This window comes from Lepisma saccharinum, chromosome 3 (assembly GCF_977018435.1).
Source record: "Lepisma saccharinum chromosome 3, izLepSacc3.1, whole genome shotgun sequence".
NCBI lineage: Eukaryota > Metazoa > Arthropoda > Insecta > Zygentoma > Lepismatidae > Lepisma > Lepisma saccharinum.
In genome coordinates this window covers 59,464,565-59,482,693 of record NC_139231.1, presented here as the reverse complement: position 1 = coordinate 59,482,693, position 18,129 = coordinate 59,464,565, and the positions used below count along the sequence as shown (strand labels likewise).

Sequence of the window (18,129 nt, the reverse complement as noted above, 5' to 3'; positions counted from 1 at the left end):
CCAGCATTAACAGGTGTTTCATGCTTCCTTTTCAGACCAGATGTAGATGGTTGTGGGGGCAATGTTGATGACTGTGCAGAGCAAGTACCTTTATGTTTATAAGTGAAGTATTCCATGCTATATTTTCTATGGCATTTAGGGCATATTTTTGTGGGAGTTCTGCATTTGTCTGGATTACAATTCCTTTGATGCCTGGCCCAATTGGGGCTGGTTATATTCTTATTGCATTGATTACAATATTTTTGATTTGGCATTTTTGTTGTTGTTTATTATATAAAATTTCCTGGGGTCCAAATCAAAATTCTATGCTTAATAAAAAATATCAGTTGGGTTCAGCAGTGTGATTTGTGTGTGTGTGTGTGTGTGTGTGTGTTAATATTTTTGGCTTTGGTATTTATATAAAATTTCTTGGGGTTCAAATCAAAACTCTATACTTAATAAACCTATGACAGGTTGTCAAAAATTCTGTCTATTAAATCAAATAGATTTGTAATTCAATTTATATAAATTTGCAATATTTTTGTGTTTAAAAAAATATGAGCAGCACTGCAACAACACACCCTTACTCTTCAACAACTCTCTCAATACTGGCTGATATGCAATGCAATATCTCTTTATATAGCCTAAGCACAGACCGCATTGAAAACATCTGAAACAATAAGCCAATCAGAATATAACACATCATCACATTATGTCATAACCAACCAATCAGAAAACAACACATGTCTAATAATTTGTTGCAAAACATAATGCAATATAAATAAACCAGAAATAGGCCACAAGTGGACCGGAAGTGGACCGGAAGTAGGCAAACCGGAGGTGGACCGGAAGTGGACCGGAAGTGAACCGGAAGTGGGTCGGAAGTGGACCTGAAGTGGACCGGAAGTAAATATGTGTGCGTGTGTGTGTGTGTGTGTGGGTAGCTCTTATGAGCATCTTGGCTTAGTTTTAGGTTTGGGCAAAAAAATATCAAGAGGGGCATATTTTTAACAAATTTATGGACAACAATCTCACAGAAGTGCCTTTTATAAGTGTAGGCAAATCAATCTGAGAGGGGTCATCATTTCACGGGAACTTCCCGAGGGCATTTTCACAAAAATCTTTGATTAGGCAGGGTTCCACACTTGAGCAAAAAGCTCATATGGGCATGTTGAGCCTGTTTTAAGTGTAGCCAAATCTGCCTGAGGGGGGTTCATCATTTCTCGCGCCAGTAATAGGTCAAATCACACTACTGCCTTTCTTGAATGCCGGTACAATGAGTACAAATCACCCTGTTTGTGCTATTGCCACGTGCAATAATAATATAAGATAATAGCCTTGAATAAAGTGATCATCGCTTCCCAAGAAACAAGTTGCCGTAGGACAAGCACGGAATTACGATGAGAGCGAAAGGGGCGATCACCCCTTCCAACTGCCATGCTTTTTGGATGTACTATTAAGTCTAATAATATTCAAGACTCATTCCTTCTGTATTTTTATTATCACGTTTAACAGGCTCGAGAAGTCCACTGTATGTTCATGATAGGCTAATTGGCGACTGGACCTACAGTTTAAATTTGGATTAGAACGAGTCTACAAGTTGCAGTAAAAGGAAATCAGACTTTCTTTATTCTTTTTACTCCTCATATCTGACCTTCAATTTACCGTGACAATAGGAGGAATTATGATAACAACAGAGGCGTAGCAAAGGGTGGACGAAGGGGCCTCGCGCCCCATGGGCTTATTATTTTTCTTTTAAAAATGTAATAAATAAAAGTGAGAATAATAGATGTAAAGGACTAATTTTTGTGGGCGGTAATACTACAACATTATGTATTTAACCGGTTATAATTTTCTAGTGAAACGTTACAATTTGAATGAATATGTCAACTACTTAGTATCAGGGGTGCCCACAGGGGGGACTATGGCGCAGACTGCGCCATCGAGATTTGTTTGGGGGGGATTTTTTCCCTCTCAATTAACATAAAATTCAACATTTATATATTTTTCTAAAATATATCTAAAAATTTTACATCTTAAATGCGCCATATTTAATCCATTAGATGAAGAAAAGAAAGTACTTAAGGGTATGGGTGCTCACAGGTGGGTTTGTGAACGCCCGTTGCGTCCACCCAATTTGGGGGGGAGGTTATGATAGAAATTTGACGTGAACAATATAGCATTGGACACAAGTTACCATTGCTGTTATATAAATAGTAATTTGTAGGCTTCCAAGGGAATTGTAATACGTATTATCGGGAGGGGAGATGGAAGGAAATATCCAACTCTTACATATTGACACGTGGATTCTGGGGGGATTCAGAATTAAACTTTTTGCGGGGGGGGGGGCAATATACAACTCTTGAAGATCAGTGTTATGTCTTAGATTATAGAGGATATTTTAGTTAGGGGGGGATTGAGCGTTAACTTGAGGGGATATCCAAATCTTGTATACTGTTGTAAAAATTCTGGGGACTGAGAATTAGGTTATCTTATCTGTGCAACATCCACTCTTCTACATAAACAGTAAGTATTAAATTTAGGGGGGGGATATGAAGCTCTTGATAAAATGTCAAATCTTAGATTGCCAATGGATTTCTGTAGTGGGGGAGAGTTCGAATATTATATTCAGGGGATTATTTCACAGATAAGATAACCTAACCTTATCTGTGATTATATTTAGCGCTATGGTATCCACACGTTTTTAGCGCCGAACGTGCGAAAAGAGAAGCTGGAAAAGAGTAAATATTGCGGGGTCATAAAAAAGTATTGACATTAAATTAATATTCTTGAAAGACTGCAAAGAAATGGCTGTAAAAATTTTCTTGCCTGCTTCGCTCGCAATACCCTGATACGAAATATCCCACCGCAAATTCTACCATACCCGACCTATGGTATTTAGTCCCCCCTCCACATTCATAGATACGCTTGTCTATCGCTAAGGGGGACGTTTTACATCATTGTACTTTATCCCTCCGAAAATTCTACCATACCCAACCAATTTATCTTGCCTGCAGTTATTGGCGATTTATCGTACTTCTATGACGAACTGTCATAAGGTATACTGGAAACTTAAGTTTCGTGTGTGTTTTGCTGGGGTAAAATAGCCCAACTCAGGTCCAAAGACGATGAACTCGTCTAGTGCAAAGAATTCACGATAGGTGGAATGCCTATGCAATATGAAAACTTTGTTGCTTTAATAGTTACGCGAAGAATCGCTAGATGGCTCTGACCGTTGTGCGCAGTTGAATTGTAAATTCCTTTGTTTGAGACCCGATTTTCTCGCGGTTTCCTTATGCACAAGGACATTTTGATGTGTCGGTCACTGCACGCATGGGCAATTCGCTGTTATGGCGCAAAATCATAAAATATACAGCGTTTTGGTCTAGATGCCTTTGGTTATTTATCAGCAAAAAGTTTATCTTATTGAGCATTACACTGGGTTCTTTAACGCATATACATATCTGTTATCGTGTGGTATTTAAATCATAAAAAATTGTTGTTTGGTAAAGACAAATGTGCTCTGCAAATATGACAAACAGTGATCGATAAGGGTGTGCAGGGGTGGAGAAGGACTTCCGGAAGAAAAACATGGAGTGAACAAAGCAATGTCACTACAGTGGAGAAAATCAGAATCGTTTCCGTGCTTTAGGGAGGAATCTTACATCGGCAGTTAGGACAAAACGGCAGTTAATGGTATGAAGTGAAAGCACATCGCAAAAATAAGTGTTGGAAAGGAATGGAGCTCTCGGAAAGAGAGAGGTAAGAGTGGACTCGTGCGTACTGGACTCGTCGTTCCCGACACACCAGGTGAGGAAATTTATCATCTTAAGTGACTTTGAGAGAAAGAAAATTCTCGAAGATCGTGTTACAACGTTTAAGCAAAGTTGTTTATGAGATAGCTATCTCGCGTGTGTTGAATTTTACGGGAAACGGTACTAGTACACGTCACAGACCATGCGTTATCTACAAAATGGCCATCGACGCCATGTTTGATAAGGGCTCTGTGCACACGTAAAACGATTTATTTTCGTGCTAGAAACGCACAGCTCTAGTCAAAATATGCTAGGAACATGTTCCAAAATTGGTTCAATGTCTAAATAAAAGGTAATTAGGACTTTTGTAATTCCTTATATGGTATTAATGGTGCATGTTAAATGACTTTGATGGGTAAATTTTCGTTCATGTATCGACAGTCTTTATTTTATGTTTCTTAACTTAATAAGGACAAATTGTCGATGCATTCATACGCAGGTAATATGTGTTAAATTGAAAACAATAAACAAGTTTACTGTTTCTGGTGTTCATATTTACGTGCTAAAACATTTTCTTCCATTTGTATTTGATGTTTATGAAAATGTTTAAATGATTAATTCTTCTCTTTCAGAAGGGGGGAATTTCACATGTGTAATTTGGGTCAATGCTGTTGCTATGAAAAGGGGTTATTGTTAGTTGTAAATTATTTGAAATCCTATTTGAAATCCGAAGGTATAAAATTTTAATCTCCAGCGATCTGTACGCGTCACCAGCGTTACTAGGCAAAGTGTATCAAAATAAATAATTCAAACCAATGACATATTCAACGTTTCAGGATCGTTGAGACTCAGTTATTGAGTCGTAGTTGTTGGGTTCAATCTAATAAATTTAATCTGATTGTATTTAGTCCGTCGCAAGATTACGAGGACTCAAGTGCAGAGGGGCTGCATTATTGAATTTCTTGTTGGGTTTCAAGTAGGTTAATCTTTAGTTGGTTAATTGCTGTTGTTAAAGATAATATTAATAATGGCAACGGAGCAGGAACCGGTTACATTAGATTCCTTGTTCGCCTTTATTAAACAGAGCGAGGAAAGGAACAAGGAATGCACTGAGTCACTCAAAACAGAACTCGCAGCTCATACAAGTAAGGTAGTGGGTAAACTGCAGTCTGATCTAGAGGGCACCAGTAAATGCATATTAGAGCTGCAGCAAGATGTTATAAAGACAAGTGAAGGTCTAAATGATCTCACGTTGTCGGTCTCTCAATATAGGGTAGAGTGTATGAATAGGGCTGAAGGGTTGGAAGCAAAGTATGAAGCACTAGCAAAGAGGTTGGATTCAGAAGTACTGGGAATGCATGAGTCCTTGGATCAGATGAAAATTGAGAAGGCAAATGATATTAAGTCACTGGAAGGGCAAATTGTAGAGAAAGTGTTAGACAAGATAGGGAGTAGGGATAGGAATTTAGATCAAATATCATCGAGCTCACAAATTGGAAAAGTTGTCAATGAAAGTGAGTTAGCTGCGATGAAGAAGGAATGTTCTTCTTCATCTCAGACTGTTGGACAGACATTCTCTCAGAACGTAGATTCGGGAACTACTGTTCTTAACACGTTGCCTACGGAGGTCATGGTGACATTGAAATCTCTTGAAAGCTCCATGGATAGGTTCAGTAAAGTTCTGACCAACTGGGAACAAGATGGTTCTAGAATTACTCAACATCTTCGAATCAGGGGCGGCAAACAATTGAATGAAAAGGGTCTCAAGGGTTTGGGGTCTGGGTTCGAAAGGGTGGATTGTGTAGATAAAGCTACCTCAACGGACGACTCAGACGTTGTTACTGTTAAGCAGAATAGCAGGACTAAATCATTTCCTTGTCATGATGTGGTGAGCACCGAATCCACATCTGATGCTGAAAAACCATGGAAGGTCAATTCCACTTTCAGCAAGAAAAGCTACATTAAGACTAGGCACAAAAGAGCTAAAGTTTTGGGGTCTCTAGTAAAAGCCGAGAGTGAGGGGAAGGTGTTAGAAGTTGTCAAAGAACGGTCTGATCGTAACCAGAATCAGGACGCGGTTCGTACCAAAGTGTACAGCATAAAGCCTCAAGACTTGTTGAAATTTCCGAAATTCAATGGGTTGATCACCACGGTAACTCCATCTGAATTTTTGGAAAAGGTTGAGGAACTGTTAGAATTATATGGTATAGACCCGATGCAATACATAAAGTATGTTCCGAAATTATTAACGGATAGCGCGAAACTTTGGTTTTCGGAGCGGAAAGCTCACTTAGTCACTTACGAATCATTCAAAACTGAATTCATTAACCATTACGAGAGTTCCAGGTGGCGTAGCTCCTGTCTTGCAAAGGTATTGAACTCGCCCTATCAAAGGACCTCGGAGGAGAGTGTATTACAATTCTTCTCGAGGAACTTTAAGTTGTTACGTTCCATTCAACCTAAGGCGGAGGACTCTCATATCGTGGCTCAAATTGGCACGCTCTTGCCTTATAAGTTGAGGGAACACATCGTGATGCAGGATGTTTCGTCCTTCGCGGAGGCGATACACATAATAGAAAACTATGAATCTTTACAGGATGTAAATGTTAAACGAGACGCCGCTCCACTTCCTAAAGGCAAAGGGTTTAAGGGTGGGGTGAGCAAAGTCTCAGTCACATCTGAGGTCTCTGAAGAGAAACTTAGACCAGGGTCACGGGAAATGATCACTTCACCGACGAGCGTAAGGAAAGAGGCTTACGTAAGTCCTAATTCGAAGCGACGCTTACGAAATAGAAAAAATTCTACAGAAGATTCCTCGTTGGGAAACGAGATTCTACCCACATCGTAGGAGGTGATGTGGGTTTGACCTTCAATAATCCTCCCGTAAATAAAGACACTTCCGCATTACCGTATAACCATCCAAGGGGTAAAGGCTGGTTTAATACTCTTGATCCTTTATTGGAAGGGAAGCAATTAATAGGTGACAGCATGTTTGTCAGACTGGCACAAAGGTTTGGTAATTACCAACTTTGCATTGATGAACGAGGTAATCGGAGAATAGGGTTATCTGTAAGTGGACAAACCACAGAACAGTTGAATAATAGGCTTAGATTGAGCTCTAAATTAGCTGATTCTGTAGTCGTAATGATAGGGACAAATGATATTCTGAACTTTCAGTCGGAGGAAACTATTAAACGCAACCTGCTGGAAACGTTGGAACTTTTGTCGGAAAAAACAAAGGAAATTCATTGGTTAACCTTACCTCCATTAGCAAGAATAATGCGAAGTGTGAGTTCTAACGTATGGTTGAAATGGCGAGGAATTAACGAATACATTGTATCGTTCCATAACGGTAGAAACGTCAAGGTGCATGATATTTCGCCCATATTTTTTAACAGTCAAGGTGGATTACGCATTGGTTTATATGAAGAGTATCTGGGTAATCCTTCGCGGGGAAGAACTGATCTCATTCATTGGAATAGGGAAGGAATGGTTCAGGTGTTGAATTTCCTGAGAAAAAAGGGTATTTTTACCATGGCGGGTCGTGGTAGTCCTGAACCAAGTTCTCAGATTGTAGTCGAGGCAGAGATACATGCTGTCGAAGAGATTTCCAATGAACCAATCAGGTCGGAAAACGGGAGAGGAGCTCTTACCAACGGGCAGGGGGTGAGGGTGAGTTAAAATTTCCTGCTATACAGTTTGTAAATATTAATGATACGTGGGAAGAGGAGAGTGATTTTCTTGATGCAATGAATTCAACAGTACCTGTTAATGTGGGTTACCAACGACATACGTCTGCTATGATTAAAATTACCATATTGGGTAAAGTTTTTAATGCTCTCTGTGATAGTGGTGCCGAGGTGTCTCTCCTCGAAGTTAACACTTGGAAATCGATTTCGTCGTTGATTTCGAGACCAAGATTGGAACCAGCATCCAATATTAAATTAGTAGATTATACTGGTTCGAGGTCTAAATCTGTGGAAGGTATCACGAAGTTGATGATCAATTTGGGGGGGCATGATTATTATGTACAGTTTCTAGTGGTGAAAAAACTAAATGTACCCGTTTTGCTAGGTTTAGATGTGATATATGGGGTTCACGGTGAACTAAACTTTGACGTAGATGCTTTCTTTTATCATACTCCCAATGGTAAAGCACTTTTGAAGTTCACACCTCTTAGAGAAGTAGATTCTTTGGGACCGGACTTGTCTTTGATGAACGTTTCAATGAATATAGATCTTTCAGCAAATGAACAGTCGTCTTTCATGCACAAAGTGAAGGGTTCGCTGAACTTAGAAGAAAATTTAAATTCTCGATTCATAGACATGTCAAGCAACCTCACTATCATTTTGGAGCCAACAGCTTTTAAGTGGGCAGTATCATTTTGAATTTGTTGTTACATGTGCATGCAAGTTTCATTGTAAAATTTTGTGCGAATTTCTCGGGTAGAATCGTGTTGATTGGCGTTCTAAAGAAACACAAGGGAACATCAGGGACACTGGATGTTGTATTTGTTCGTCCTTGGGAAAATACGTCTCCACACATAGAAAATGTGAGAACGATAGGGTGTCGAGGGGACATTTGCCATTAGTGTCGGCTTAGTCCTGACACAAGTTCGTCTGGAGTCTGTATTTTGGAGAGTTTAAGTAACGACATTCAATAGGTTTGATTTCTCTGTATACGTGACATGGTGATGGTAGGGGGTATCTGAGATATGCCACCCGATGGTAACAAGTATTCAAGAGGGAACAAATTAATTTCAATTAATCTTGCATAGCAGCGTGAAATTATAAGACATATAAAACGTATCTTTGGTTTACTTAAGGCGAGTATCCTGGTTCGGTTCCAGGATTAATAACAAAAATGGTAGTGGTACATTTGGTGGCAGTGATTGCGCGCCATGTAATTACGGGGCTGTTGACGTCATCTGTTTGATGTAGCTTCTGGCTTTGGTGAATTCTCCTTGCACAGTCGCAATTAAGGTTACTGAGTTTGTCCAAACAATTGTGTTTGTAAGAAAAACATATTTCTGGCTATCTGACACACCAAATTTTGAGTTTTATGGGATCTATTTTGAATGTAGATATTGTGTAAAAGAAATTTAACATGTTAAAGGGTTCTGGGATGTTTCAACTGGTTAGCAAAGTATATTCTCAATTATGCCATGGTGGCATACCCGGTGGTTAATAGCAATGCTAATACCATTATGAATAAATTGTCAAAAGTGTACTTTGTTCATTTGGGAATTCCTCAGAGGATAGTTTCTGATAATGGGCCACAATTTAAGTCGAACATTTTTCAGAATGCAATGAAAACATGGGGGGTACAACTTGTTTACACTCCGGTGTACCATCCGAGCTCAAATTGGGTAGAGCGCTATCATTCGGAGTTGAACCGTTTGATGAGAATACTCTGTAATTCCAATCATAACAAATGGCCGGAAAGAGTACCTGAAGCTCTGCGCCTTCTGAATGGTTCCATTTCGTTACAAACAGGATATTCTCCAATGGAGTTGAGATTAAACATGACAAAGAGATTGACCGATATACCGACTCTGGGGGTCGATGCTAACAATGTCACTTGGAATGACAAGCTAGTTATGGCGAATTTGTCTAGCCTCAGTAAAAGGCAAAATAAATTGAAGCAACAAAATGCTAAGATGGATGCTAAACCTGTAGTCGAAGAGGGAAAGCTAGTCTTTGTTAAGAATCAGACCTTAAGTGGTACCGGAGATAAGGTGATAAGAAAATATTGTGACCTCTTTGTCGGCCCTTATCTTTGTGTTAAGAACAGTAAAGATTCCACGCTTTCATTGATAGATTGTGTGACAGGAGAAAAATTGGATCACCAGTCGATAGAAAATTGTAAAGTTTGGAATTGTTCAGATGACAAGGTAAAAATTTGGGTGAAAAGATTACTAGATTTGAATTTGGAAGGTGTGGAAGAAATGCTACAGACGATGGGGTTTAGCTGTAAATCGGACGTTTTAGTTAAGAACAGTGCAAATAAGGAGGGGGTAGGGGAAAAGCAAGGTTAAAATTTCTCGTATGGGTAAAGTGAGATTGAGCCTGCGGCGGGCGAGTTGACCAAGTAGGTGAAATTTCTGCGGCGTACTAGCATGCGAGATGAGCCTGAAATCTTCCTGATTGCTCCAAAATAAGATAAGACATTTTCTATGATAGATTGCTCAAGGGTATTCATCTCACAAATATTTGGAACACCACTATTTGCATCGTTGTTGTGGTCAGGTCAAAGAAAATACCAACTGCAGCTCTTTAGGGTAGTAGCACACAAGGCTCATACTACGCCTTTAAATAGTGATTAGCTCATATAGAATGAATCCAGAAGCGAATTAGGAGTTGTTTAGGTAGTTCCATGGGGGTGTTGTTGAGTTTGCGGGTGGGGGCAGGTATGATGCGGTAAAGGTCAAGTTAGGTTATGCTTGCGGCGGGCTAATAGTCAAGTAAGTATAATGTTGCGGTGGGCCTAGGCATTCATTTGTTTCCAGCTCCAACCAAAAATATACAAGCCACTATGTTCTACAAGACGCCAAAACACATGCGGGGTTCCTTCTTTCTGGAGTATGATGTAGTCACCAGAGTTGGTGATCCGGGATGTTTTATATTGTAAACAATAAAGTAATATGTCTGTATATATTAAATATGTATATTAGTGGATATGTAGAATATGAATGTTTATTTGATGAAAGTCTAATTTTAGTATTGTAACAAAAGTATTATGTGAGGGTTCAGCCCTATGTTGGGCGCCATTTATGACGAACTGTCATAAGGTATACTGGAAACTTAAGTTTCGTGTGTGTTTTGCTGGGGTAAAATAGCCCAACTCAGGTCCAAAGACGATGAACTCGTCTAGTGCAAAGAATTCACGATAGGTGGAATGCCTATGCAATATGAAAACTTTGTTGCTTTAATAGTTACGCGAAGAATCGCTAGATGGCTCTGACCGTTGTGCGCAGTTGAATTGTAAATTCCTTTGTTTGAGACCCGATTTTCTCGCGGTTTCCTTATGCACAAGGACATTTTGATGTGTCGGTCACTGCACGCATGGGCAATTCGCTGTTATGGCGCAAAATCATAAAATATACAGCGTTTTGGTCTAGATGCCTTTGGTTATTTATCAGCAAAAAGTTTATCTTATTGAGCATTACACTGGGTTCTTTAACGCATATACATATCTGTTATCGTGTGGTATTTAAATCATAAAAAATTGTTGTTTGGTAAAGACAAATGTGCTCTGCAAATATGACAAACAGTGATCGATAAGGGTGTGCAGGGGTGGAGAAGGACTTCCGGAAGAAAAACATGGAGTGAACAAAGCAATGTCACTACAGTGGAGAAAATCAGAATCGTTTCCGTGCTTTAGGGAGGAATCTTACATCGGCAGTTAGGACAAAACGGCAGTTAATGGTATGAAGTGAAAGCACATCGCAAAAATAAGTGTTGGAAAGGAATGGAGCTCTCGGAAAGAGAGAGGTAAGAGTGGACTCGTGCGTACTGGACTCGTCGTTCCCGACACACCAGGTGAGGAAATTTATCATCTTAAGTGACTTTGAGAGAAAGAAAATTCTCGAAGATCGTGTTACAACGTTTAAGCAAAGTTGTTTATGAGATAGCTATCTCGCGTGTGTTGAATTTTACGGGAAACGGTACTAGTACACGTCACAGACCATGCGTTATCTACAAAATGGCCATCGACGCCATGTTTGATAAGGGCTCTGTGCACACGTAAAACGATTTATTTTCGTGCTAGAAACGCACAGCTCTAGTCAAAATATGCTAGGAACATGTTCCAAAATTGGTTCAATGTCTAAATAAAAGGTAATTAGGACTTTTGTAATTCCTTATATGGTATTAATGGTGCATGTTAAATGACTTTGATGGGTAAATTTTCGTTCATGTATCGACAGTCTTTATTTTATGTTTCTTAACTTAATAAGGACAAATTGTCGATGCATTCATACGCAGGTAATATGTGTTAAATTGAAAACAATAAACAAGTTTACTGTTTCTGGTGTTCATATTTACGTGCTAAAACATTTTCTTCCATTTGTATTTGATGTTTATGAAAATGTTTAAATGATTAATTCTTCTCTTTCAGAAGGGGGGAATTTCACATGTGTAATTTGGGTCAATGCTGTTGCTATGAAAAGGGGTTATTGTTAGTTGTAAATTATTTGAAATCCTATTTGAAATCCGAAGGTATAAAATTTTAATCTCCAGCGATCTGTACGCGTCACCAGCGTTACTAGGCAAAGTGTATCAAAATAAATAATTCAAACCAATGACATATTCAACGTTTCAGGATCGTTGAGACTCAGTTATTGAGTCGTAGTTGTTGGGTTCAATCTAATAAATTTAATCTGATTGTATTTAGTCCGTCGCACTTCCTTGGCCTCAACAAGGATAAGTGGCTTTCAAACGTGTAACTCTTCCCGCAGGAAACACTAGTCAGCTTCTACCATCTTACGTCTTCGCTTCCAAGAGTACATGACGGGAATGGCATTCATTTCACACCACTATGGAATTGACATGCATTTCATTCCACGATACGATTGACAAGTATTTTACTTCACAACGGAGTTAACACTCATTTCACTTCGTATCGGGACTGACTGCTTGTCGACTATCTAAGCATTTACGACTTAAAGAAACCTAATATCACAAGTAATTTAAGTGAAGACTCACAAAAATGGCACTAAATGTAGAGGAGACTGTTTTGTCACGAGAGAGATTAGCGTTTATTGGCAGCCATTACTGCCGAAGCAGCAGCACAGGTTACGCAGAGCATGGAGAAATGTCTTATTTTTCACCTGTCTGCTTATCTTCGCTCTTGCGATGATTTCTTTGCATCCATTCTTGAGCTCGAGACTCACACTTGTTGCAATTCTTCTCATGCAACCAGGAAGGCGCTTTTCGAGAAGAACGTAATCTACTCCACGACACCAAGCATCTGCGGCCGAGAATTCCAGTTTCCATATCTTATCGGCCAGACTCTCCTCCAAAATCGTATCCAGATCCAGAAGCTGCTCCAAGCATATCTGCTTCATATTTTGGGGTATGTCCTCCTTATTTATTCTTCTACGATAACGTTCACTCTTCCGGCTGAGATTTTCTTTCAGCTTCGTTATCTCGTCGTCAAGTGCGTCGTGCACGAAGAATTGGCGCGGCTCCTTTTCCTCCTCTTCGTCCACGTCCATCATTTCCACCGAGTCGTCTCTTATTTCAAAGCGAGACGGGGTGCGAGCACGCTGCTTTTCGGTTTCTAGTGATCGCACGAGACTCGGAACTCCGATGACGATCTGCCGTTTCGTTTGACTTCTAAAATGCTTCAATATAACTCCTAGCAAGAACAGAACACTTGCTGGAGGAATAGCAGGCCTCGCGGAAGCTTCTGCAAAAGGAAGCAGTTCATTGTTTGCTATTCTCCGCGTGTCTGTCACTGGTAAGTACAAGAGATTACGCACCCAGAAAGTAAAACTAACAGCTTCGAACTCAATCAGCAGTTTCAAAACTGTCTTCCCCTCAAACTGTTTCCTAGCGTCATCTGAACGTGGTGCGAACGCCTCTGCATCCTTTTCCAAGTGTCGCTCACAAGTGTCCCTCGTCGTCTCCGTTCGATAACAGTCAACACTCACGGCGGCCAGTTCCAGGTTCAAGGCTGACCTGCTTCCAACTTGGCGTGTGAATGCAAACTGTATTGGCTCCCATCCGGTGCGTTCCTTCACCTGAACTTGTGAAGGCGTCCCACTTATCTCTATATCAAATCCTTTCTCCTTGTACGGTCTGTAGTCGACATGCTTCGACCGACTGGACTGTTTCTCTGGTTCTTTACACACTTCTCTGCGGGCAAGGTTCGAAGTTCCTTCCTGCAACATCTTTTCGTCGACTCCACCGGTCATGCCTCGACGCCCGAAAACTCCTCGCGGACATCGGACGCGGCACTCGAAACAGGTCAGCTGATACTCGAGGGACCACAACAACCAGAGCGTGTCTGCAGTCACCCAGTATGCTCTGGCGAACCTCTCGCAGCTGAATTCGCATGCTGAGCAAGTGTCAGCAGCATGCGTGTACTCGTGCAACACTTGACACTTTGTGTCGCTTATGCATCGTAAGAGGTTATTTTTCAACGTTGATAAATCCATCACTGGAAGAATAAGAGTAAATGCGAATAAAAGCGTCTCAGTTTTATTCACAAAAAAGTGAAAACGTGATCCACTAAATCTCCAAATGGGAGTAAATGACACCCCCCCCCCCCTCAGAATTCAAAGGCAACCTACCTGGGTATACTACTCGATGAGGGCCTCACATTTAAAGAATACCTCAAGAATCTAGCGCGCAAAGGTAACACAATTATATCCAATATGAAAATGCACAGCACTTACAACAAAAAATAGACTGACAATGTTCAACGTTCTACTAAGAATAATGTTAACATATGCCCCACAGTCAGTGATCCAACCTTCCAAACGCCACTACAAAGTATCCAGAACAAGGCACAGAGAATAATCTCTGGTGTAGATCTATACGCACCTAACATTCAAATAAGAGAAGCATTAGATCAAGAAACGCTACTGAATTAATGCAACGCGAAAGGTTGAAATTCTGGGCACAACAATCTCACCACTATAACCCGACCATAAATACCTCATAAGCGAACGAGATCCAAGAAGACGCATTCACAAATTGCTTAGACTTAATTAAGAAACAAATCTAATATGCTAGTTGATACGCACCCACTTATTGTATCATTTTAAGTGTTTAATATGTTTAATATGTTAATTGTCTTTGATGACGTAATTTGTTTTGTTCAATTGGGTAGTCAGTCTGTTATGGTTATGGACTAACCTTAAAACATTTGATTGTGGGGTTGTGAGGTGAGAGATATTATGAATGTTGCTGGATAATGGAAGTGATTTTGGAAATGTGAATGTGTTAATTTGTGTAGTCAAGAACTATTATGATCTTAATACAATTTTGTTTGTAATAAGGAGTTTAATTGCGAGTGCAAGTGTAATATATTAACATTAAGTTACATCTAAATATATTTTTGGTGTGCGAGAGTTAGTAAGGTTTACGTAAACATATCCTTATCTGATTTCCCACTACCTGAGGGCTTCAAAGTAGGCTGATAAGTCTCATGCTCGCCGTTGAGGAATAAAAGTAAGTTGGTCCGGGGAACGTAACATAGTTTATAAATGTAATCCAATGAAAAGGAAAATCAAGCAGTGTTATGTCTGGAAAGTACTCAGATGAGTGACCATCTATTCCACCGAATCAAAACATTTGAATTACTGTTAATTAAAAGTTGACTACATAAAACTCGTCATGTTCGAAGAGGATTATATTAGGTCTATTGTTCCTGTTATCTGGTCCTAAGGCAATACGTGGCAAGAGAAATGTAACTATACAATGTTTCAAGGTTCCCATACCCTAGTAACACGACAGCCTACAGTGATCCAGAATGCTAAAAGAGTCGGCAAAATTGAAATTTTCACTTTCGATAAGGGGACAAAACATGAACACTTCTCCAAACTAAATGGGCCATGAACCTGCCAGAGAAATTTCTCTCTAAATCTATTGCTTGTTCTTGTTTTCGGGCCTCAAAATGGCTGTTTTTGAAAATGGAATTTTCAGGCCGTATTTTATACTTATCTTTAAGACTTTTCGTAGCAATACTTTTTTCGCCGAGAAATAAAATTGTGCTTGGTAGACTAACAACTTCTCAGTAATGTACAGAAAAGGAACACACATTTGAATTGAAATAAAATGTTTTTATTTTTGGCTTGAAAATACAAAAGTTATCTTTAGTTAACATAGATTTCGTCGCTATTTCCCGCGACGATTTCTAAAGCAAAGGATACATTGGAGCATTGTGAAAACGGTACGGGAGACACGTTTTACTACTTTTTGCTACTTTTGACAAAATTAGCTTGTATGTAAACGTATGCTCTGATGTTAATGAGTCAGCTGGCAACCCTGAATCAAACGTGATCACGTGTGCGCGGTCTGTGGAATGAGAGGTCTCCGATTTCGCCATCAGCTGATGCATAATACATATAGCAGTACTGAAGTAGTGCAGTGTGACAGTGATTTACACAAACACCCCCCTAATTCCCCAAAACTCTCATAAACACTCTCCCTAAAATTTTTCCCCAAAGACTCGCGCTGTGGAAATGTTACCCAGAAGCAAAATTACGTCGTAAGTCCGAATCATAATTACTTGGAAGAATATGTTTAACAATACATTTATTGGTAATTTTAATTGTATTGATTTTGAACATTCATTTTTTCGCAACTGATAAAAATGAGAGAAGAAAAGAACATGTTGTAATACCAAATTGAAACGTATAAGTGAAATTTGCGCAGGCGATGTTTCTACCGCCCTGTGAACGGAACAAACAAAGCCTCACAGATGATTCAAGGTCATGACACTGGAAAGGTACTGAGAAGGGTGTCCTCAGGCACTCATTGGAAAATATTACAAAATAGATTTCAAAATCGCTTTGGGTATTTTTTATTCATTCACGTGTCCTTACAGGTTAATGGTGGTGCATCATAGAAATCAACAAAACATTCTTCATCAAAAATCTGGAAAAGATAGGAATGATCAAATTAAGCATTTGATTGATTTGTTTTATTTTACTTCGCGGTTTGTACCTCTTGCCTAATTTGCGAAGATGGGGATCCGTGATGAAATGGTGAAATTGATGAATGGACATTTACAAACAACCACGCCCGAGCGGGATTGGAACCCGGCACCCCTGGCGTCGCAGAGATCAAATTAAGCATGTGTTTCATTCGTAAGATTCTGTAAATATTGGTAATATCTCTGAATATTGTGTCAAAAAGATAAGTGTTGATGTGTCGCGGTACCGCAGCAAAGTATTTTAAAAATATGAAAATTGTCGCCGAATAGAAGAAAAATATATTTTTTTAAAAAAATCATCTGTTAGCTTTAAAAATTGAGGTGTTTTGTGTTGCTTTTTCTTTTATTCTATACACACTGAAAAGTAGTGTCGGTTTTGAAGAAAGTGCCGACAGAAATGAAAGCGATAATCTGAAGAACTTCTCCGGGGAAAAAAATACATCCAAGGAACTAACATTCGCAACCAAAGTACATTTAAAGAAGGAAGGACAAGGAAAGGCATCGGAACTTGTGAATAAATATTATTTAGTGCCTTAAAAAACATTAATTTTTCTTGAAAGTGATTTAATGGGAAGTCTGTTTTCCTGTCATTAAACATTTTTTGTGCATAATTTCATTTTAACGATACTTTTCACAATATTATCATTTCTATTATTATTACCATTTTGGGGAATGTATTTCAATAACGATACTTTTCACAATAATAATAATAACAATTATTATTATCGTTATTATCATTATTTTTATTATTATTTAATCTATTTTTGGGAATGTATTTCAATCTTCCAAGTCAAGTTTACCATTACTGTGGTCACAAGTTTGTATTGAAATAGGTCTAAATAATCAGTGTCATGTCAATTGTGTGTGTCGATTTTTCCTTAAACATGCTAATTTTACACATTTCTATTGATTTAGGGCTCAAAAGGCGAGCTCCTCATTTTTGCCAATTTTTTAGGCACTCTGGATCACTGTGCAGCCATGCGAAGAGGAACAGAATAGACAAAAATAAGAATTACAACCAAGATAAAAAGCCACAACACGAACTCGAAGGCAGGGCAACATACTTAGTTGTAGAATCTTCAAAATAAATTAACCCTCCATGATAAGTCTTGACATTTATCAGTGGAACTACAGTTGCAATTCGCCAACAAGCAAATTAAACTTACCAAATTCGTATCTTTTTGTAAACTTATGGCGCCCCTCTAAATGCTAAGCAACGTTTCTATCACTCTTGACGTGGCAATCAATTGTCAGCCATGTCAAACTCGCAGCCCCCCAGTCCTACTGCGGCCCACCTTGGTCCTACGTTCATTTCATGCATGCAGGACTATCTATACATATGCAGTTGTCCCTTTTCTCATGGAACAAACCGCGACTCATCCGAACTTTACCAGATTGCTCTATCTTCCTTACACTTGCATTCCATTGAGGTGTATACTTTCTGTCACCCACTAGTGACAGTCTTGTTTCCTGATTGTGAAGGGTTTGCATTGAAGGAAAGTCAGTTTCTGGAAAAGTTTCAGATAACCTAACCGTGTCGCTCCCTAAGCCTTGTGGAAGTAAGAAAAGGACCATAGAAGAGGAATGTAGAATTTTTCAATTTAAATGCGTATTAATCCATAAGATTATATTTTATTTAAAGTCTCTCTGGATGCTTCATGTTGACCAGGGCATTCACTTGTTCACTTCAGTTGTCTCAACCTCTGTGGTATGTACATAATGCATAATC

General features: G+C 39.2%; 1 protein-coding gene across 1 annotated transcript; it reads right to left on the bottom strand.

The window, feature by feature from the left end:
- Positions 1-12,492: 12,492 nt before the first annotated feature.
- LOC145985550 (uncharacterized) lies at positions 12,493-17,584 on the bottom strand. The gene is made up of 2 exons (XM_083119619.1): positions 17,567-17,584; positions 12,493-13,898 (listed from the first exon to the last, which is right to left on the bottom strand). Exon 2 carries the CDS (start codon positions 13,894-13,896, stop codon positions 12,493-12,495), a length of 1,404 nt encoding a protein of 467 aa, XP_082975745.1. The 5' UTR covers positions 13,897-13,898; positions 17,567-17,584.
- Positions 17,585-18,129: the final 545 nt, after the last annotated feature.

Excerpts from the sequence above, each read along its gene's own strand:
- LOC145985550 (XM_083119619.1), bottom strand. The coding sequence starts at position 13,896 with ATGGATTTATCAACGTTGAAAAATAACCTCTTACGATGCATAAGCGAC.